The sequence below is a fragment of the Macaca fascicularis genome, chromosome X (assembly GCF_037993035.2).
Source record: "Macaca fascicularis isolate 582-1 chromosome X, T2T-MFA8v1.1".
Taxonomy (NCBI): Eukaryota; Metazoa; Chordata; class Mammalia; order Primates; family Cercopithecidae; genus Macaca; species Macaca fascicularis.
The window spans coordinates 74,334,812-74,359,661 of record NC_088395.1 but is presented as its reverse complement, the minus strand read 5'-3'; the positions used below and the strand labels follow the sequence as shown (position 1 = coordinate 74,359,661).

Here is a 24,850-nt window from a genome sequence, read left to right as displayed (position 1 = left end):
CCCACATTTGTCTAGCATTTTGCTATTTATCAAGGATGTTCACATTCATCATGTCATCTGATCTTCATTATAATTCTATGAGGATGGTATTTCTAAATCACAGACGAAGATCTTGAGGCTCAGAGGGGCACACATTAAATAAAGGAGCTGAGCCTTTAAACTAGATCTGCCTGACTCTAAAGGCAAGGCCATTTACACAACATCAAGAATGCTGGTATCTTGTGAACATTTCCTGAAGTTTGCCAGCCTCAAGCTCTAATGACTAGCATGGTGCCTTGTACATGGAAGATGCTCAAAATATCATGGGCCTGCAACTGAAATGAAGGCCAGTCACAACACTTCTCAGCTTGTCTTCATTGTGTTCACCAAGCCCACTCAAATTTGAGTACTCTACTAATAAATCAATTTGAAAATGTACTGAACCATTCTCACCAATAAATTAATTTACAAACCTGCATCTGAGTACTATATAGTATAGTGAAATTATCTGTTATACACAGGCTCCTTTTCAAAAGCGGGTCACTGTAATCATATCACAGCCTGATTTATAATGGAGAATGTTGGCTGAGACATGGAATTAATGTTAAGATTTGTATCCAAATGTTATGAGGACTTTTGTTACCATTAAACTTTACCTGCATCAAAGTGGACTTGCAATTCATATTGCCAGATGGCCAGCCAAGAGGTTCCCTACCTGAGAGTCTCTATCTCTTATACTATACATAATTCGCAGAAGGCTAAATAATTGAAAGCTGAGTGTATAAGAACCCTCAACATGGGGCTGCAACATTCATATGGAGAACATTTTCTCTTGTCAATCACTTTGTCACCCTTCCTGCCTTTGCCTCTGTACTCCCTGACCCCAGTCCTACTTCTTCTCCACTGTAGACCTCAATTGTTGGATTTCTTTGGGGTACACTAAGCAAACCAAAACAAGGTTGAGTTTTCTCAGATATCTGATTCTCATTTGATAGGGATGCTTGGAAAGCCACTCACAGAACATCTACCTGTGATGTTTGGGAGTACTGGATGCTACTTGAGATGATTCTTTTGAAATTGTCTCTCATCCAGCCTGGGTCAATTCATTTGAGGTACTTTGTTCTGTTTAAATAATACCACTGCCCTGTGAGGATGGGAAGGATATAGTTATCTACATATAGATTCACACATGGCCCTGTTCCAGGATAAGAGCACTAGTTGTTGTCTATAGATGTGCACATAGGCAGACAAGGTATTGAACAACTCACAGAAAGCCAGTGATAGACAACTGGTCTAAATTAGCCTTAAGAGGATAGGGGAAAGGGTTGGATTCTAGGCACTTGGGTTTTCCAGGCTAATAATGAATAATCGGATATGAGGCTACAGTTGCAGGCACTCAGAAATAGGCTTGCCTTTCTTCAAATTCCATTTCCAAATTGAAGTAGATTAATGATCTTGTTTTTCTAAGGAAAGACACATATTTTTGGAAGCAGCAGGCTGCAGTGATGACCCTGGCATTGGGCAGATGTAAACATGGAGAGATGGGGGAGTTTGGAGAGGGAAAATATAAATGTCAATCAACTGATGTCAAGCCTTTCTGGAATGATGACAACACTCATGGCAGACAGGTTCATGGGACAGAGAGCCTTATGATAGAGGAACACCCTTGAAAGAGCTGTATCTTCCTTCTGTAATGTTACTGTCCTACTGAAAAAAAAAATGCTTTTGGAAATGATCAATAGCTTTGCAAAGAAAAGGAAATGATTAAAACACCTGTTCATCTTTGGGAGAGATAGGATAGGAAATTGGCACTGTTTGTCAGCCTAGTCACAGGCTCCAAAGAGAAGCAGCTTCTCATTCCAGGTGGCTGGCCCTACAACATAGGCAGCAGTTAGCTGAGGGATATTCCCAGGTGTTCAGGGTCAGACTGTGCCTGGGTCATCCTGTACCTATGCCTGGGTCATCCTGCACCTGTGACTGTTCTGGATTTCTTAGTTCTCTCATCCTAGCTACCATTGAACAACATCAGGTCAGTACCATTAAGTCCCCTGGGGACCCTGCCCAGTCACATGCATCCTCACTCGCCCTCTGTTGGCTCCTTATCCGTGCTTCACACCTCCTGCTCTAATGCTGAGCCCCAGAATGGGGATTGGTATAGTTAAGGATTAAAAAAAAAAAAAAGGCACCAGCTGGCTGATGGCCACGTTGGCTATGAAAGGGTCCGCCTGTGTCTGGAGCATGGCTGGTCCCCTTGGAAGCATCAAAGAAGAAAATCTGGTTTAAAGAGAGACTAGAAAATGAGGGAGGAAAAGGGGAGACAGGAAGGAGGAGGAAGAAGAGAAAGAAAAGTATCTTACCTCCCAGAGTCATCCCTGCTTCATAACATTTCCGAAGACGGCAAGATGGACAATTTTTCCTTCGGAATTTATCAATAGTGCAATCATTTCTGCTGGCACACAGGTACTTCTGTTTCCCTGGGATAACAAATACAAGAGTGGACAGACCTGTTAATGAGTTTCCAGAGTCTCTTTCTTTGGGTATTTCTAGAACAGAAAAGATATAAAATTATATCCTATCACATGAGAAAAGTGGACAGAAAAGTGGACAGAGTATGGCACCAAACAATTTGATCCTACAGAACCTAAATATTAAAGCAGTTTAATTTGGCACTATATTATTTGATTTCCATTGGGTTTTTTTTTGTTGTTTTTTTTTTTGTTTGTTTGTTTGTTTTTTTTTTTAGGGATGAACAATTCAGATCCTGATGATATCTCCATTATTAGGACTACTCACTGGTTTTTAAAATAAGATGCCTACTTTTACCAAAAGCCAGAAATGCCCATGAGAAAATGATCCATTGTGGAACTTGTCACCCCTTTAGCATGGCGTAGAAGAGATCTGAACTCAGTCAATGTTTCTTCCTATTGACACCTGTAATCATGCATAGAATTACACTCAAGTTAACAAGATGCTTATTTTTCATAATATTAGTACAGGAAAACTTCTATAAAAGATAACTCCATGGGATTTCTAACTGTTTTTAGATTTCTGGTGATCATACCCCTAGTCATGCAGGTTATAAAAATCAGAGATAAAGCCCACTCTATGTAGTGAATCACAGCAACTAAAAGGAAGTTTGATGAAGCCAACAGAGTAACAAAAATCACTGTCATGCACACCTGGAGTTGTCACAGATACACAGAAGTGCATACACATACACATGCTCAGACCTAGAGATCCTCAGAATTACAGCTGCTCAAACATATTTTGCTCAATACTTCGCTCCTTTATGCTAGCACAATCCTGGCACACAGCAGTCTCTCAACAAACGTGGATTGACTGACTAAACATGCAATTGCAGCAGATGGATGCATAGACAAAGAGTCACCAGCAGGAATAAGCAAAAATACATCCTTCGCTGCTCTGAAGCACGCAGAACTTCTCATGCTTACAATCCTGCTCCAGCTTGAGCTTCTGCATCCCCTCACTCCTTTTTGTCTCTGGTATTGTTTCCTCAAATTTATTGCTGTGCTTTGATTTACTGGATAGACTGGGATTTTAGGGAAGCTTCTTTAGGCAGAGGAAGAATACTTGCGGTCGGAAAAAGAAAGAGAAACTAAAGAGTGATTGACATTTGAGAGTAGAAAAAAAAAGCAACTAAAAACATAAATTTAACTATACATCAGCATTCCTCTACATTTACTAAGGCTAAAAGGTGAAGATTAGGCACAGAAATGCATGTGTTACAGTAGGCTATTTTATGTAGTAGGTTCAGTAGTAACCAGGTCAGCAAAGAACTTCTTTTACTTAAAGTGCTACTTGCAAGAGCATGAGATTAGATTTATTGTAGTAAAGGATTATTTTTCCTTTCCTCCTTTTTAACTTTTTATTTCCTTTTTTTCCTTTAATTTTCCTTTCTCCTTTCCTTCCTTTCTCCCTTTATGAAAGGATTCCAAAATGCTTGGCTTGAAGGAACTGTTAAAAATCACAACAGAACAACTCTCATTCCAAGGAGGAGTTCCAGGGAAGTGAATTACCTGAAGAAGCACACTGAATCAGAGGCCCCCAAAGGAAAAAAACTAGTATTTATTGGGTGCCTACTATGAACCAGGCCTGTGTTAGGGTTTTTTAACATATGAGAAAACTAAGGCCTCTAGGCCGGTGCTCTTTCTAGTATACCACAGGATTTTATTTGCATAAACAGAGCACATAATTTGCTAACAGCTTTTTTTTCTGCTGCAAACTGAGGACTACGATATGTGCACAGAAAGGACAGTGCTACGAGTGCTTTCAGCCTTTGGGTGTTAGCTCCTCAAAAACAGGTCCTGTATCCAATTCTAGTGCGTTCAATTCCAATGCTGTAGCTGTTCTAGAACTGGTACACTCCCACAGTATTGGTACTGCTGCAATCCTCAAGACCAGTTTGCTACACTGATTACTGAAATAAGCTTAGGTTAGAAAGTGCATGACTTCTTTGAGAAATCTCATCTTCCCCAGGAAAATACTTTCCTGGACCCCAGTTTGCCAATAAATGATTGCACAGCCAATGGAATATGGCTCCCTGAATGCCAGAATGGTTCTACATTGCCCTTTTGAAAGAGAATCACTCTGTGAATGAGAGAGGTCATAGTGGAAAAGCATGATTTTTTTTTTTTTTTCAATTTGGGACTCAGATAATTTCCTTAGCATAGTTCATACCTTTTCTCTGGGTACATCTTGGTCTAAAACAAGGAGACCTAAAACATAGATATTATTTACAATTTACTCAGGAGTAAGTGCAAAGCCCAGTAAAACCAAAGCCATGACATATTAATTTAACATTTACTGGTAATCTATTATGTGCAAGGCCCTGCATTGGATATTGAGGTTACAGAGGAAAATCTCTAATGAACAAAAATATACAAGTCCCAGATGAGAGACAGATCAGTGGGCTGGAAGCCCCAACATCTGAATCCTTGTTCAGCCTTATCACTAACTCACTATATGACCTTGGACAAGTCCTTTTGCCTCTCTGATCCCACTGATTACATGAAATAGATTGGACTGGAAAGTCATTAAAATCTTTTCCAACTCTAAGAATCTTGAAGGACATCTGGATGTCTTCTGTAATATATTTAGAGTTTTTTTTTTTTTTTTAATGTAAAGGACTTAAGTATTACTGGTAAGCAAGAAATTATCCAAAATAATAATCTCTTGTCCTTGTATTCTGTCTTTTTAGGATAGTAACTTATTGCAACATTGTCTCTTACATCTAGAATCATTTAGTCTCTTGTCTTTGTTTTCTAAAGCTCTCCCAAAACTCAAAGTGGTTAATATTGCCTTAGAAAGGCACTGATGTTGCCAGTCACATGCAACATAAGCATAAACATTCTAATGAACATGTGTGTATTCATGTATGTGTGAGTGCATAGGTGTGTGAGAGTGTGTGACTGAATAATTAACACAGGGAATACAACACCTGCACACTAATTATCTGTGCATATGTGGGTGATCATATAAAGCATAAAACACACCAAAACATACAAATAGGTACACATGACACATGTGTTCCTTCAAAGCAGAATGATGAATTTAACGTTTAAAATGACATTTAATAGTGACAGAAGTGGCTGAGGATTCCAAAGATGGATATGAAAGGAATCTTTTTTTCTGTAAGTCCTAAAAATAAGACCTTATTTATCTGTACAATTTGGTTTAAGGACAAATATAGGGGATGGAACAGGTAATCTCTCAAGACTGCTTACAAGTCACTTCTCCTATCTGAATTATCACTTCCCCAAATGATGATAGAGCCAAGGTAAAATCATTGGTCTGCTATTATTTCTTTCCTATTTATTCAATTTCTCCAAATATATGAATGAGGCTATTAGAGTTCTTAACAGTAACAATAATCACTCTCATTTGATTAGTTTACAAAGTTTAATAATAATCTGCAAGGCCAGGTGCAGTGGCTCACTCCTGTAATCCCAGCACTTTGGGAGACCAAGGTGGAAAGATTGCTTGAGCACAGGAGTTTGAGACCAGCCTGGGTAACATAGTGAGACTCCGTCTCTATAAAAAAATGAAAAAAAGAAAATTAGTTAGGTATGGTGGTGTGCACCTGAAGTCCCAGCTACTCAGGAGGCTGAGGGGCTGGATCCTTTGTGCCTGGGAGGTCGTGGTTTAAGTAAGCTGTGATTGTGGTACTGCACTCCAGCCTGGGTGACAGAGTGAGACCCTGTCTCAAAATAATAATAAAATAATAATAATTGTGCAAAGTAAGTATAATAGGGATTATTACATACTTCATTCTATGATGAAGAAAATGAGACTCATTAATATGAAATTGGCTAGGACTTCCAGTACTATGTTAAATAGAAGTGATGAGAGTGAGCATCCTTATCTCATTCCTGGTCATTGAATATAATGTTAGCTGTGGGCTTGTCTGATATGGCCTTTATTGTGTTGAGAAACATTCCTTCTAATACCCAATTTCTTGAAAGATTTCATCATAAAATGATGTTGAATTTTGTCAAATTATTTTTCTGCATCTATTGAGATGATCATATAGTTTTTGTCCTTCATTCTGTTAATATTATTGATTTGCATATGTTGAACCATCCTTGCATTCCAGAAACAATACTAGTCTTTTGTTGAGGAACCTTGCATTGATGTTGATCAGAGATATTGTTCTGCCTGGCATCACATCCTTGGTTTGCTGCAAATCACAGTCCATAAGGTTATGAATCCCAGATTAGTTGGAAAGAATTTTTAAAGACTTTTTGGTTGTATCACATCCATTCCTCCATACAAGGCTTGAATTGTCTCTGTAGCATCCCTGCAAAGTATTGCCCAATCTTTTCTTGAATGCAGCCCGTTTTATCTCTGGACTGTGTTATGTGTCCTTTCCTTCCAGGAAACTCACTGTTTCCTTATAGCTCTAACCCATTGGGCCTAATTAGAAACACAGAATCATTGGGCTGTAAAGAATCTTAAAATGCCCAGTGTGATGCCTGACTCTTCAGTTAAGAAAATGGGCACAAAATATTGAAATTACATGCCCCAAGCCACAGCAAGTTGGTGTTAGTGCCAGCACAAAAATCTGGAAACTGGATCCAAAGGAAATATGGTGTGGGTGATTACAGTCTGAAGACAAAGTCTTCTGAGTGTGGTAGAAATCTTTGCTCTTTGTCTAGGAAGTATATGACCTTGTGGATCCCTTCTCTGTATTCAAGTGACAGAAGAAGTGTGTAAATGAGATCTAGGCCTGCTGTAAGGTGGTTCTAGAAGGTCTTCTATAACCTAAGAGACTGAAAAATTAACACAGGGAATACAACTTCCTAGGCAGCTCTCCCTCCTCAGATACTACAAACATTATACCCAGTTTTTTGACACTGTTAATTTCCAACAGCAAAGTTGTATCCACAGTGTATAATGAAGGGCTCACTATAAGTCATTGTGAAATGAGTGACAAAATACAAAAATCTTCTCATGTTGAAGTAGGTAAGGCCACACGCTAGAGCTGCAAAGAAGTCACTCATTTAAATGCATAAAAACTGTCTTATTAGAAGAATCTTAAATCCTTGACTACCTAAATAGTAACAAAATGGGCTGGCATGAGGTCCACTGCATGCCAGCTGGCTCTGAAATTCTTGACTGTCTGATGGTGCTCTGTATCTTTCTTCACACTCCTATTCTTCCATCATAAAACTTAAGTATGACTCAAAGCTCCAGCAGGAACAAAGGCCATGAGACAGCTTTCAAGTTTGTTTTTCTGCAGGCTTCCTTCCTATTTCTGTTGTTTTCTGTCAGTCCCGTTGGTGCTGCCATGCAGTATGGCTTGGGGTTAGTGTCTGATTACGATTCTTTTAACTTGTTCATTCCAAAAAATCCTGTTTGGAACAGAGGAGGTAAGACAGGGAAGTTGCCCACTATTAGTGGCATCACATTATGCAAATAAAGAAAAGGTTGAGTCATCATCTTCATTGTTAACCTATAGAGAAGCCTGAGGACTATAGTCTTTCTCACACTTTATATAAACAGTGTTAATGCAGGACCTATATGAACAAAACAAAAAACTTCATTGTGGTATTTAAGGAAAGACCTGAATTAAATGCAAAGTTGTACCATATTCCTGGCTAATAAGAAGCAGTATTTCAAGGATTTCAGTTCTTCCCCAGTGAAATCTAAAAATTTAAAACAACTCAGACAAAATAATCACAAATGAATCCCAAAATTTATCGAAGGAATAAAACATGAGACAGTGTCAAGATATTTGTGAAAAATAAGAGTAATAAGACATTCCCTGCTGTACATTTAAAGTATCTAAAGCCATAATGATTATAACAGTTTGATACTGGCTCCAGCTTAGGTTGATCAGTGGAAGAGAACAGAAAAGCCAAAACCAGACACAGTATATGGAATATGCCATTCCAATTCAGTGAAAAAAGGATGAATTATTCACTAAATAATGTCAGAACAACTAGTGAATCATTTGGAGAAGAAAATAAAGTTAAATTACTAGTTAAAATCAAAATAAATTCCAAATGGATTAAATATGTCAATTTAAAAAAGGAAATCATGTAAGTACTATTAGACAATACAGAGGAAAATTTCAAAATGTTTAAAGGTAGACAAGGGCATCTTAAGGTATTGACAATGAAGAAAACATAAGTGAAGAGAGACTTGATACATTTCATTAGAAAACATTTAAAATTTCTCATGTGAAATTAACACCATTATAAAATTCAAAGACAAACCATAAACTAAGAATAATTATTAGCATCAAGTATGTAAAATCAATGGTCAATATATTTGATATATAAAAATAAACAGCACAATAGAAAAATGGGCAACAGACAGGAAGAGGCAATTCAAAGAAATAAAAATGACCAATAAGCATGTGAAGATTATTTAATTTAGTTAGAAATCACAGAAATACAAAGTAAATATCATTTTCTCAAGCCAGATTGGTACAGATTAAACACTGTGTGTTGGTAAAGAGGTATTTCTGGTAGGAACATAAATACTTTAGAGAGAAATTTTCCCACATATTTGGAAAAAAATTGGAAATGTCTATAAACTTCTAGAAATTCCACTTCTAGGGATGTGTTATAAGAAAATAATACAATAAGCACAAAATAGAAGTTTATTGTAGCATTATTTAAACAGAAAAAGTTGGAAACATTTGAATGTCTAACATTAAGGGAATGATTAAATGAATTATTCCATATTCATGCAAAGGAATATTTTGCAGTAATTAATGATGACTGTAATGTCTTTTTTTCTTTTCACTTGGAAGTATATTCACAATATATTGGTTTGTTAAAACAACAACAAAAATGAAGTTACCAAGCAATATACTTGGTTACATATCACTTTAATAATATTTTAATACTTAAGGCCTTAGAGCTCATCTAAATCAAGTTTTTAAATTTTTTAATTGACAAATAATAATAGTATATATTTATGGGATACAGTGGGATATTTTGATATATGTATGCATTGTAGAAAGATTAAATCAAGTAAATTAACATATCCATCACCTCACCTACTTATAATTTTTTGTGGTTAGAATATTTAAAATCTACTCTTTTAGCAATACTAAGACACATAATACATTATTTTTAACTATGGTCACGATGCTGGGCAATAGATCAATATAACTTATTCCTTCTATATAACTCACACATTGTACCCTTTTATTAGCTCTCTTTTCCTAGCTCACTGAACTGCCTCCCAGTCCCTGGTAACCACCATTCTACTCTCTGCTTCTATGAGTTTGACTTTTTTCGTCATTATTCACAATAGCCAACATATGGAAGCAAACTAAGTGTCCATGAATGGATAAGTGGATAAAGAAAATCTGGTGTAATGGACACAAAGAGGGGAACAACAGACACCAGGGCTTACCTGAGGTTGGAGGGTGGGAGAAGGGAGAGGATCAGAAAAAAAAAATCCATTAGGTACTATGCTACCATGCTTATTATCTGGGTGATGAAATAATCTGTACAAGAAACCTCTCTGACATGCAGTTTACCTATGTATCAAACATGCTCATGAACCCCTGAACCTAAAATGAAAGTTACAAAACAGAAAATGTGGTGTGCATACACAATGGAATGCTATATCGCCTTTAATGAAAAGAAGAGTGTGTCATTTGCAGCAACATAGATGATGCTGGAGGACATTATGCTAAGTGAAATAAGCCAGCCACAGAAAGACAAATACTGACTGTATGATCTCACTTATATGTGCAATTTTAAAAAATCAAACTAGTTGAGTTTTTTATAGTAAAGTCTTTTTACCAATAAAACATTACATAGAAGCTCTGTTTATAAAACAGATAAAATTAAACCTAATCTGCCTGGGGTTGGCATAGGAAACTTGGAACTTCTCTTGCCAGGTCACTCTTTTTCTCCTCTTCTATGCAGGCCTAGCCTTGTGGTTTGCCTTAGTGAAACTCTGTAGGAGTCCCCAACCCCAGGGCTTTGTGGAACATTTTAGAGACCTACTGATTTAGTCCAATCCTCATACCTCCCTATTTTACAGATTGAGAAACTGAAACTCAGAGAATTTGCTTAAAGGTCACACCATGAATCAGTGTCAAAATAGGGACAAGAATCCAGGTGTCCTCATTCCCAGTCCAGCAGTCCAGTGATTTTCTCACATGAGATAATAGATGCAAAAATATCATGTCAAGTGTAAAGCACTATACAGATCACATATATTATTACTTAAAGAAAAACTCCTTGAATGTCAGAATAGGCGAGAACCTCTATAGATATCGTCTAATTCAATAATCTCATTTTACAGATAGGAAAGGGTGAGATCCAGAGAGCAGAACAGACCTGACCCAGATTACACAATGAGTCAATAACAGAGATAGAACTAAAACTCAGGTATCCTGCCCACTATATTCTCAGTATTTTCTGCACATTTGGTTTGTTAGTTTGAAATCATTTCTGTATTTATTACCTCTGCATGATCAGGAGATGCAGACCATTCCCCCTCGATTTATGAGAGGCTATATTCACACTCAATCCTTCTTCCCCCAGCCTCTGTCTATTTTGCAATCTTTCTATTGTGTCATTATCATGTAAAGATATTCAGCAGCGTATGAAATGTTATAGGTCACTATAAATTGGAAGAGTGGTTATCTCCCTCATTAGATTGTGCAAGAGACAAGGGTAAGGTGCATTCATTTTTATAGTCTCACTGTCTGGCTACAATATACCTCAATTCTGAATATACCTTATTTGAATGAATGATTGATTAATTTATCTTTCAATATGTTGTTGGCCAAGAGAGCTCTCTGTAACATGCTTCTTAAAGAAGCAGCCCAGGTCCTGGAAGATCATGTGATTTTAATGTTTTCCTAAAGAATATTAGTATCTGTATGGAATAAAAATAATCAACAGAGTATCCCATTCTGCAAACCCTAAGTCTCTCTCTCTTTCCTTTCATATTGGCTGTTTGGAATCTTGGTTCTCTTTCAGTCTCAGTGAGTTTGGTAAGGCCATTCTGTGGAATGCTGACTTGGAGTCCCTTAGATAATGAATGCAATGGGTCAAGGGAAGCCAGAGGACAAAGTTCAGCTTGCTATCACCTCCTTGTCTGCCCACCACTACCAGTACTACCCTTGGCAGCTTGGGAATCAAGAAAAAAACAAAGAAAAAGACCTTAGAACAATTTCAGAGAGTCCACATGTCAGCCAAGCAAGAATGTTCATCCATGAACTCAAAGCAAGCATATTAAAGACAAGAGAGACACCCTTACTGCAGAAAAAGTTTTAAGGGTGATGGGATTGGAAAAGCCCATATATTTATAACTTACAACAAATAAATTCATTCCAATAATATCACCTCTCTTCCTCAAGTTGCATACAGCAACTTTGGAAACTGTCCTGTTGCCAAATGCCAGATCCAAATCATGTCTGCTGGGGATTAAGAACATTAGACAATGAAACAAGGGCTTGCTCTTGGAGCAAGTTTTACTTTGCCATGAACCCTACACAGGCTTTTAGTAACCTTGCAACTAAAACCCAAAGATAAGTTGTTATGGGAAGGCACACCCCATGGTATTTCTTGGCCATTTTCTGACTACTAATCACTTGTTGGGAGACAATAATTATCTGTATAACCAAAATTATATATTTGTCTATTTCTGTATCATGCAAAAGTGATTGGAAATATTGTCATTGAATTTGGAGGTTATCTCTGCAACAGACTATTTTTGGTGGTGATATACAAAATTCACTTTGAGAAGCTCTGGTAGGTACTCCAAAGAGGTAATCATTCCAATGTTACTACAGACTGGAGGACATGTGCCTTATGTATTAATAAACTGTACACAAAGAAAACAGTGGAGTGATTTGCAAGTTAAGCTGTTTCTCCTATAGGCAACTCTTTGCAGGGGTGCTCAGAGGCAAATAATAATTTATTTAAAAATAGACATGGTTGTCCTGTACAATGGTAAGGAGACTCCTAGAAACTAGAAAATAATACTCATGTGATATTTCATCATTTTCTATAGTGCTTTCAACAGCATTATCACCTTTGATATTTTCAGTCACTATATTATTTCTCTTTTACAGATGAAGCAACAGAGGCTTACAAGGGTCAAATGAATTTCCTAAGGCTCAAAGCTAAGACATGGATTTTCTGATTCCAAGCACCCTTTCCTTCTACCCTCATCCTAACTGCTTTGAAATTTCTAATACTAGGGAAGAGGTGGAGCAAGATGGCTAAAGAGAAGCCTCCAGCAATTGTCCCCCACCCCTGCCTGCAGGCACAACAAATTGAACAGTGATCCACACAAAAAGCACCTTCCTAAGAACCAAAAATCAGATGAGCAATCACAGTAACTGGTTTTAACATCATACTAAGGAAAGAAGCACTGAAAAGGGTAGGAAAGACATTCTTGAATTGCCTACAACATCCCTCGCCAATCTCCCAGCAGCAACCACATGGTGTTCAGAGTAGGCTTGGGAGAGGAAGATTACAGTGATTGTGGGACTTGCATTGGCACTCAATGTTGCCCTGTCACAGCAGAAAGCAACATGGAGCAGAACTCAGCCAGTGCCCACAGAAGGAGCACTTAGATCCGTCCTAATCAGAGGCAAATTGCCCATCTCAGCAGTCAGAAACTAAATTCTGGCAAGCCCTGTCACTGTGGGCTAAAGTGGTCTGCAGTCCCAAATAAACTTGAAAGGCAGTCTAAACCACAAGAATTGCAATTCTTGGTCAACTCCTGGTGTTGTGCTGGGCTCAGAGCCAGTGGACTTGGGGAACATGTGACCTAGTGAAACACCAGCTGAGGTGACCAAGAGAGTGCTTGTGCCACCCCTCCTCCAATCTCAGGCAATGCATGTCCCAACTCCAGGGTGGACTCTTTCCTTCTGCTTAAAGATGGGAGAGGGGAGAGTACAGAGGACTTTGTCTTACAATTTGGACACTACATCAGCCACAGTAGAAAAGGGCACCAGGCAGAGTCCTGAGGTCACCATGCCAGGCCCTAGCTCCCAAACGATATTTCTAGATACACACTGGGCCAGAAGGTAATCGGCTGCCTTGAAGGGAAGGAACCAGTACTGGCAGGATGCAACTCCTGCTGACTAAAGAGCCCTTGGGCCCTGAAAAATCAGTGTGGTAGCCAGGCAGCACTTGCCAGGAGTTTTGAGTGAGACTCAGAGCTGTTCTTGCTTCAAGAGTGACCCAGCATATTCCTAGCTGTGGTGGCTATAGGGAGAGTCTCTGTAAAGGAGAAGGAAGAGTAAAGAGGACTTTGTCTTGCAGCTTGGGTACTGGTTCTGCCACAGTGGGGGTAGAGCACCAAATGGGCTCTTGGGGAACCTGATTTCAGGCCTTGGCTCTTGGATGGTATTTCTGGACCTGCCCTGGGCCAGAGAGGAGCCCACTTCCCTGAAGGTAGAGACCCAGCCCTGGTAGCATTCACCTTAAGTTGACTAAAGAACGCTTGGGCCTTGAGTGAAGATTGGTGGTAGCCAGACAATACTTGCCATGAACATGGGGGTGGTGGTGGCCACAGGGAGAGACTCCTTTGCTTGAGAAAAAGGAAGGAAAGTGTGGAAAAAATCGTTGTCTTATGGATTGGGTGCCAGCTCAGTCACAGCTCGAGGCCTTGGCTCCTGGACACCATCCCTTGACCTGCTTGAAGAACTCATCACCCTGAAGGGAAGGACATAAGACAGGCTGGCCTCACCAGCTTGTACAGCCCTTGGGCCTTGAGCAAGCACGGACAGTACCCAGGGAGTGGTCTCTGTGAGCTTTGGGCGAGACTCAGTGCTGTGCTGGCTTTGGGTCTGACCTAGCACAGTCCCATTGGTGGTGACTACAAATGTGATTATGTCATCCCTACCCCAGATCCAGGCAGGTCGGCAGAGAATGAGCGAGAGAGAGAGAGAGAGAGAAAGAGAGAAAAAGAGAATGCGACAGATACTCTGTTTGGGGGGAAGTAAGGGAAGAGAACAAGAGTCTCTGCTTGGTAATCCAGGGAATTTTCCTGGCTCTTACCCAAGAGCATGCAGGCAGTAACTCTATGAGTCTGAAAGAGCCACAGCATTACTGAGCATGGGATGCTCCATAAAGCAGATATGGCTGTAGTGACCAAAGACTAAGATCACAGAATCCAAATCCCTTGGAATACTTGGAAAGTCTCCCAAGAAAGGCAGGTATGAACAAGCCCAGACTGTGAAGACTACAATAAACACCTAACTTTTGAATGCTCAGACACTGAAAAACATCTGGCATTAACACCATCCAGGAAAACATGACCTCACAAAATGAACTAAATAAAGCACCAGATAACCATCCTGGAAAAATAGAGATATGTGACCTTTCAGACAGATAATTCAAAATAGATGTGTTGAGGAAATTCAAGGAAATTAAAGATAACACAGAAAGAATTCAAAATTCTGTCAGATATATTTAACGAAGAGATGGAAATAATTAAAAAAAATAAGCAGACATTCTGGTGCTGAAAAATGCAACTGACACACTGAAGAATGCCTCAGAGTCTCTTAACAACATAATTGATCAGGCAGAAGAAAGAATTAGTGAGTTTTAAAACAGGCTATTTGAAAATGTAGTCAGAAGAGACAAAAAAGAATAACAAACAATGAAGCACACCTACGAGATCTAGAAAATAGCCTCAAAAGGGCAAATCTAAGAGTTATTGGCCTTAAGAATGAGAGAGAGAGGGAGAGAGAGAGAGAGAGAGAGAGAGAGAGAGAGAGACATCTTGGTAGAAAGTTTATTCAAAGGGATAATAACAGAGAAGTTCCCAAACCTAGAGAAAGATATTAACATCCAAGTACAAGAAAGTTACAGAACACCAAGAAGATTTAATCCAAAAAAGACCACCTCAAGGCATTTAATAATCAAACTCCCAAAGGTCCAAGGATAAAGAAAGGATCCTAAAAGTAACAAGAGAAAAGAAACAAGTAACATAAAATGGAGCTCATATATGTCTGGCAGCAGACTTTTCAGTGGTAGCCTTATAGGTCAGGAGAGAGTGGCATGACATACCTAAAGGGCTGAAGAAAACAAACAAACAAACAAACAAACAAACAAAAAAACCTTTTACCTTAGAATAGAATAGAATATCCAGTGAAAATACCTATGAAACATGAAGGAAAAATAAAGACTTTCACAGACAAACAAAAGCTGAAGGAATTCATTAACACCAGACTTTTCCTATAAGTAATGCTAAAGGGACCTCTTTAATCTGAAAGAATAGAATGTTAGTGAGCAATAACAAATTATCTGAAAATACAAAACTCACTGGTAATTAAAAGTACAGAGAAAAACACAGAATATTGTAACACTGTAATTGTGGTATGTGAACTACTCATATCTTGAGTAGAAAGACTATGAGATGGACCAATAAAAAATAATAACTGAAACTACTTTTCAAGACATAAACAGTACAGTAAGATGTAAATAGAAATGACAAAGTGATAACAAGCAGAGCGATAAAGTTAAAATGTACAGTTTTTATTAGTTTTCTCTTTCCATGATTTTTTACACAATAGAGTGTTAAGTTGTCATCAGTTTAAAATAATGAGTTAGAAAATATTATGCGCAAGCCTCACGGTAACCTCAAATCAATAACGTACAACAAATACACACACAAAAAAAAAAAAAATAAAAAGGAAGAAAATAAAATAAAATACACCACCAGAGAAAATCACTTTCACTAAAAGGCAGACAGGAAGGAAGGAAAAAAGGAAGAGAAGACCACAGAACAACCAGAAAACAACCAAATAGCAGGAGTAAGTCCTTAGTTATCAGTCATAACACTGAATCTAAACGGACGAAACTCTCCAAGCAAAACATGTAGACTGGCTGAATGAATGAAAAACAAGACACCTGGATGGAGCTGGAGGCCATTATTCTAATTAAGTAAGCAAAGAATAGAAAACCAAATACTGCATTTTCTCATTTATAAGTGGGAGCTAAGCTATGAGGATGCAATAACACACAGTGATGTAAAGGACTTGAGGACTCCGTTGGGGTAGGGGTTGAGAGAAGGTGAGGAATAAAAGACTACATATTGGTCATACTGAATGGGCAAAAGCTGAAGCATTCCCTTTGAAAACCAGTGCAAGACAAGGAAGCTCTCTTTCACCAATCCTATTCAACATAGTATTGAAAGTTACAGTGAGGGCAATCAAGCAAGAGAAAGAAATAAAGGTATTCAAATAGGAAGAGAGGAAGTCAAATTGTCTCCGTTTGCAGATGACATGACCATATATTTAGAAAACCCCATCACCTCACCCAAAAATATCCTTAAAGCTGATAAGCAACTTTATCAAAATCTCAGTATACAAAATCAATTTGCAAAAATCACAAGCATTCCTATACAGCAATAACAGACAGAGAATCAAATCATGAATGAACCGCCATTCACAATTGCTACAAAGAGAATAAAATACCTAGGAATACAATTCACAAGGATGTGAAATACCTCTTTAAGGAGAACTACAAAGCATTGCTCAAGGAAATAAGAGAGGACACAAACAAATGGAAAAACATTCCATACTCATGGATAGGAAGAATCATTATCATGAAAATGGCCACACTGCCCAAAGCAACTTATAGATTCAATGCTATCCCCAATAAGCTATCATTGACTTTCTTCACAGAATTAGAAAAAACTATTTTTTTCTAATTCATCTCTCTGCTTGTTATCACTTTGTTGTTTCTATTTACATCTTATTGTACTGTTTACTTTTCAAATTTCATATGGAACCAAAAAAGAGCTCATATAGTCAAGACAATCCTAAACAAAAAGACCAAAGCCGAAGGCATCACGCTACCTGACTTCAAACCATACTACAAGGGTACATTACCCAAAACCACATGGTACTGGTACCAAAACAGATATATAGACAAGTGGAACACAGGAGAGGCCTCAGAAATAACACCACACATCTACAACCACCTGATCTTTGACAAACTTGACAAAAACAAGCAATGGGGAAAGGATTCTCTATTTAATAAATGGTGTTGGGAAAACTGGCTAACCTCACGCAGAGAACTGAAACTGGACCCCTTCCTTACATGTTATACAAAAATTAACTCAAGATGGATTAAAGACTTAAATGCAAGACCTAAAACCATAAAAACCATAGAAGAAAACCAAGGCAATACCATTCAGGACATGGGCATGGGCAAAGACTTCATGACTAAAACACCAAAAGCAATGGCAACAAAAGCCAAAATTGACAAATGGGATCTAATTAAACTAAAAAGCTTCTGCACAGCAGAAGAAACTATCAGCAGAATGAAGAGGCAACCTACAGAATGGGAGAAAATTTTTGCAATCTATCCATCTGACAAAGGGGTAATATCTAGAATCTACAAGGAACTTAAACAAATTTACAAGAAAAAAAAAAACCAAACAACCCCATCCAAAAGTGGGTGAAGAATATGAACAGACACTTCTTGACATTTATGCTGCCAACACACATGAAAAAAAGCTCATCATCACTGGTCATTAGAGAAATGCAAAGCAAAACCACAATGACATACCATCTCATGCCAGTTAGAATGGTGATCATTAAAAAGTCAGGAAATAACAGATGCTAGTGAGGATTTGAAGAAATAGGAACGTTTTTACATTGTTGGTGGGAGCATAAATTAGTTCAACCATTGTGGAAGACAGTGTGGCAATTCCTTAAGGATCTAGAACCAGAAATACCATTTGACTCAGCAATCCCATTACTGGGTATATACCCAAAGGATTATAAACCATTCTTCTATAAAGACAAATGCACGCATATGTTTACTGCAGCACTATTCACAATAGCATGGACTTGGAACCAACCGAAATGCCCATCAGTGATAGACTGGATATAGAAAATGTGGCACCTATACACCATGGAATACTATGTAGCCATAAAAAAGGATGAGTTCATGTCCTTTGCAGGGACATGGATGAAGCTGGAAACCATCATTCTCAGTGAACACAAGAACAGAAAACCAAACACCGCATATTCTCACTCATAAGTGGCAGTTGAACAATGAGATCACATGGACACAGGGAGGGGGACATCACACACTGGGGCCTGTCAGGGAGTAAGGTGGGGCTAGGGGAGGGATAGCATTAGGAGAAATACCTAATGTATATGGCAGGTTGATGGGTGCAGCAAACCACCATGGCACATGTATATCTATGTAAGAAAACTGCAAGTTCTGCACATGTATCCCAGAATTTAATTATATATAATATATATATACACAACATATATAATCTATATACAAAATATATGCTTTATATATAGTATATATACTATATATGCTTTATATATTATACAATATATAAATACAATACATAAAGCATTATATATTATATATACTATATATACAATATATACTAGATATACACAACATATATAAAGCATATATATACAATTATAAAGCATATATACACTATATATAAAGCATATATACTATATATATTTATACTATATGTACATATATACTATATATAGTGTGTATATATGCTTTATATATATACTGTATATATAATATACATACAACTACATGTTGGGTAATGTACACTTCTCAGGTGACTGCTCCACTAAAATCTCAAAATCCACTACTAAAGAACTCACTCATGTAATCAAAATCCACCTGGGCTCCCAAAACTAATGAAAATTTAAAAAATAATAATAACTGTTATTATTAAAAAAGTATTATTTTTAAAATATGTTAAAATAATAATTTTTATTTACAAGAAACATATTTCACCTATTAAATATAAAGAAACACATTGATTGAAAATAAAGGAATGAAAAAGATATTTCATGCAAACGGAAACCAAAAAAATTAGCAGCTATACTGATATCAGACAAAATAGATTTCAAGACCAACACTACACAAAGAGAAAAAGAAGGTCATTATATAATGATAAAAGGGTCAATTCATCAGGAGGATACAACAATTTTAAGTATATATGCACCCAACACTGGAGCACCCAGATATCTAAAGCAAATATTATCAGAGTTGAAAGAAGAGAAAGATCCCAATACAATAACATTTGGAGATTTTAACACCCCACTTTCAGCATTGAAAAGATTATCCAGACAGAAAAATGAACAATGAAACATTGGCCTTAATCTGCATTATGTCTTAAATGGACATAATAGATATTTAAAGACCATTTTATCCAATGGCTGCAGAATATACATTCTTTCCTCAGCATATAGATCATTCTCAATGACAGATCATATCTTAGGCCACAAAACAAGTTTTTTAAAAAGTATTAAAAATTGCAATCATATCAAGCTTATTCTCTGACCACAATAGAATAAAACTAGAAATCAAAAACACGAGGAATTTTGGAAACTATACCAACCACATGGAAATTAAACAGTATACTCTGGAATGACTATGTCAATAAATAAAGAAGAAAATTTAAAAATTTATTGAAATGTACCAAATTGAAAACATACTAAACAGCATACTAAAACCTATGGGATCCAGCAAAAGCAATATTATAACGAAAGTTTATAGCAATATGCACCTACATCAAAAAGTTCAAATAAATAACCTAACAATGCATATTAAAGAACTAGAAAAGCAAGAGCAAACCAAACTCAAATAACTGGAATAAATGAAATGATAAAGATCAGAGTAGAAATAAATAAAATTAAAAGGAAAAAATACAAAAAAGATCAGTGAAACGAAAAGTTGGTTTTGTGGATGAACAAACAACATTGACAAATATTTAGCTAGACTAAGAAAAAAGAGAATGCTCAAATAAAATCAGAGATTTAAAGAAAGGAAATATTACAATGGTTACTGCAAAAATTCAAGGGATCATTAGAGGCTACTATGAGCAACTATATGACAATACATTGGAAAATCTAGAATAAATTGATAAATTTCGAGAAACAGACAACTTGTGAAGATTGAACCACGAAAAAAATCTAAAACTTGAACAGACCAATAACAAATAATAAGATTGAAGCTGTAACAAAAAGTCTTCTCAGCAGTAAAAAGTCCAGGACCCAGTGGCTTCAGTGCAGAATTTTACCAAACATTTTAAGAAAAAGTAACATCAATCCTATTCAAAGTATTTCAAAAAATAGAGGAGAGAATCACTCCAAACTCATTCTACAAGGCCAGTATTAACCTGATAACAAAATCCAAAATATACACACACAAAAAGGAAAACTATAGGCCAATATCCCTGATAAACATTGATGCAAAAATCCTCAACAAAATACTAGCAAACTGAATTCAACAACACATTAAAAAGTTCATTCACCATGACTAAGTGGGATTTACCAAGGGCTGCAAGGATGGCTCAAAATACATCTAAGTCAATCAATGTGATATATCATATCAACAGAATGAAGGACAAAAAGCACTTGATCATTTCAATTGTTGCATGAAAAGCATTTGATAACATTCAATTTTTATCTTCCTTAAAAGACAAAAACTTTCAAAAAACTAGGGAGCATACTTCAGCATAACAAAAGCCATATATGACAGACCCATAGCTAGTATCATACTAAATTTGGAAAAACTGAAGGCATTGGCTATAAGATCTGAAACAAAACAAGGATGTTAACTTTCCCCACTGTTATTCAACAGAGTACTGGAAGTCCTAGCTAGAGCAATCAGACAAGAGAAAGAAATGAAGGGCATCCAAATTGAAAAGAAAGAAGTCAAATTATTCTTGTTTGCAGACGATATGATCTTATATTTGGAAAAACCTAAAGACTGCACCAAAAGCCTATTAGAACTGATAAACAAATTCAGTAAAGTTGCAGGATACAAAATCAACATATAAAAATCAGTAGCTTTTCTGTATGCCAACAGTGAACAATCTAAAAAAGAAATCAAGACAACAATCCCATTGACAATAGGTAAAAATAAAATAAAATACCTAGCAATAAATTTAGTTAAATAAATGAAATATCTCTACAATGAAAACTAATATATATATAATACATATATAAGAAATTGAAGACATCCAAATAATAGAATGATATTCCATGCTCGTGAATTTCAAGAATTGATATTGTTAAAATGTCCACACTACCTGAAGCTATCTACAGATTCAATGCAATTTATATCAAAATATCAATGACATTCTTCACATAAATAGAAAAAATAATCCTAAAATGTATATAGAACCACAAGAGACCCAGGATAGGCAAAGCTATCTTGAGGAAAAAGAACCAAGCAAAACTGGAAGAATCACATTATCTGACTTCAAATTATACTACAGAGCTATTGTAACCAAAACAACATGGTATTCATATGAAAGCAAACACACAGACGAATGAAACAGAACAGAGAACCCAGAAACAAGTCCATACATCTACAGTGAACTTATTTTCAACAAAGGTACCAAGAATGTATATTAAAGAATGGATAGTCTCTTCAAAAGATGGTGCTGGAAAAACTGGATATCCATATGCAGAAGGAAACTAGAGCCCTATCTCTCAGCAAATACAAATATAATAATCAAAACATATTAAAGACTTAAATCTAAGACATCAATCCATGAAACGACTTCAAGAAAACATTGGGGAAACTCTCCAAAACATTAATCTGGCCAAAAATTTCTTGGATAATACCATACCAGCACAGGCAACTAAAAATGGACAAATGAGGTCACATCAAGTTAAAAAGCTTCTGCACAGCAAAGGATTCAATCAACAAAGTGAAGAGACAATGCACAGAATGAGAGAAACTATTTGCAAACTACCCATCTGACCAAGTATTAATAACTAGGGTATATAAGGAGCTCAAGTAACTCTATAGGAAAAAAATATATAACAATCTGATTACAAAATGGGCAAAAGATCTGGGTAGATATCTCTCAAAATAAAACATACAAATGACAAACAGATATATGACAAGGTCCTCAACCTCACTGATCATCAGAGAAGTGCACATCAAAACAACAATGAGATCTCATTTCACCACGGTTAAAATGGCTTTCATCCAAAGAACAGGAAGTAATGAATGCTGGTGAGGATGTGGAGAAAAGAGTATCCTCATACACTGTTGGTGGATATGTAAGTCAGTAAAACCATTATGGAGAATAGATTTGAGGTTCCACAAAATACTAAAAATAGAGCTATCATATGACCCAGCAATCCCACTGCTGGGTATACACCCTAAAGAAAGAAAATCAGCATATTGAAGAGATATCTGCATTCCCACATTTATTGCAGCACTATTCACAATAGCCAATATTTGGAAGCAACTCTTGTCCATCAACAGGCAAATGGATGAAGAAAATGTGGTACATACGTACAATAAAGTACTATTCAGCCATAAAAAAGAAAGAGATCCTGTCATTTGCAATAACATGGATGGAACTAGAAGACATTATATTACGTGAAATAAGCCAGGCACAGAAAGACAAACTTGGCATTTTCTCACATATTTGTGGGAGCTAAAACTTAAAACAATTGAGCTCATAGACATAGAGAGTGGAATGATGGTTATCAGAGGCTGGAAAGGGTAGTGGGAGGGGAGGAAGTGGGATGGCTACTGGGTACAAAAATATAGTTAGAATGAGATCTAGTATTTGATAGCTCAACAAGGTGACTGCAGTCAACAATAACATTGTCCATCTTAAAATAACTAAAAGAATATAATTGGATTGTTTGTATCACAAAGAAAGGATAAATACTTGTGGTAAGGGATACCCCATTGACGCTGGTGATTATTACACACTGTATACTTGTATCAAAATGCCTCAGGTACCTCATACATATATACACCTACTTTGTACCCACAAAAATAAAAAAATAATTTTAAAATTACCCAGAAAAAAATTCTGAAACTAGTCAGAGAAAGGCTTATCTGCAGGATTCATTTTTGCACATATTCCACGGTGTGAGTCAGCAAACTCTGGAATTATATTTTTTAGAACAGTGAGGGCCTCTTTGAGGCAATATACTGATCATATTCTGTTCCAAAAATGGGTCAGGTCACTCACTGATATTACTAGCAACAAGGGTATCAAATGCTCACAGCATCATAAAAGGGCTTGCCAGTCGAGAGTGATCTTTGTGTTATTGGATATGCGTGTACATGAGTGGCATTTCTCTAGGACCCCATAGGAGCATAGCAGATGGGTTAATGAACAAGAAAGAAGTGCTACCAAGTGAAGATTTGGTCAAGTTGACATGACTAAAAGAGAGTCAGCCACCTTATGGGAAGGTGTCTAATGCCCGAAGAAAGCTCTTCATTGTTTTTTCTGAGATTGCAAGGAATATAATCCTATTTTTACTTTCTATACTGGATTTCTAGTTTGTTCTCCCTCAGTATTTACTAATGGGCATTTTGATGAATGAGAGTTCATTTCTATTATGTTCTAAGAACCCAAGGAATGTGATCTGTACTTATACTCAGGGTTGAGATGGAAAAGAACAGTGGGTGGTAACACTAGAAACCAAAGTAAGAGAAATTGAGTCTCAATGGGGACAAGGAACTCTGAGGGACAGAACGGGAAAATGCTATCTGACTTCCTAGACAGACCCTCTGTCCCTCAACCCCACAGCATTCTATTTTCTATTCTAACATAGGAGGCCTTTCTTTTCCATATGTAATTTATAGTTCTGTAATGATGTTGGAGTCTCTACCCAAAAAAGAAAATATGAGCATCTGGAAGCCACAATACCCAAACCATCTCAGTGAAATCAACCAATTAGTAAATACAGCCACCTATCTCCCTCCAATTCCCCGTATACACCTACTATTCTTAAAGGTTTGGGTATCACACAGCAGACAAAGCTAGCCTCTACTCCACATCAGCAGTTACAATTCTGTCTGATGACTGGTGTGAACCTACTTGTATATACTAAATCTGCCATGCTGCCCTGAGTTTTCCTGCCTCTGCTGGTTTTCTGATTTCCAAACCCCTCCTGGTTTTCTAACTACTGGTTGCCCAGAACTCACACATCTCTCCCTAGTTTTTAAGTGATCTCATTGGGTGTGGTGGTGTGCACTTGTAGTCCCAGCTACTCAGGAGGCTGAGGTTGGAGGATTGCTTGAGTTCAGGAGTTCGAGGGTGTAGTACACTATGATCACACCTGTGAAGAGCTGCACACTCCAGCCTGCGCAACATAGCAAGACCCTGTCTATGAAGAATAAAATAAAATAAAGTGATCTCACTGCTTCTGTTGTGCCCATAGCCAAACACAATTCCAAGTTAAATGGATAAAACTTATTCATTTCTCTCTACTATCCCTTCCTCTGCTTCTCTTTTCCCTTTCTGTTCTTTCATATAAACAAATACTCAGTGCTTTCATTTGACCTCTGGCTCCTCAAAGCCTGCAGCTTTCATGCTGTATCTAAGCCTTCCTATTCTAGATAAGCATTTTCTCTTCAGA

The 24,850-nt window shown here is 37.1% G+C and overlaps 1 protein-coding gene across 3 annotated transcripts in view; it reads right to left on the bottom strand.

Annotated features, from left to right (window-relative positions):
* AR (androgen receptor) overlaps window positions 1-24,850 on the bottom strand; it is a 168,299-nt gene that overhangs the window by 33,193 nt on the left and 110,256 nt on the right. For all 3 annotated transcript variants that reach the window (XM_005593810.5, XM_065538539.2, XM_074029140.1), the window contains exon 3: window positions 2,337-2,453. In XM_005593810.5, the coding sequence (XP_005593867.1) occupies window positions 2,337-2,453 (117 nt within the window). The remainder of the gene's footprint in view (window positions 1-2,336; window positions 2,454-24,850) is intronic.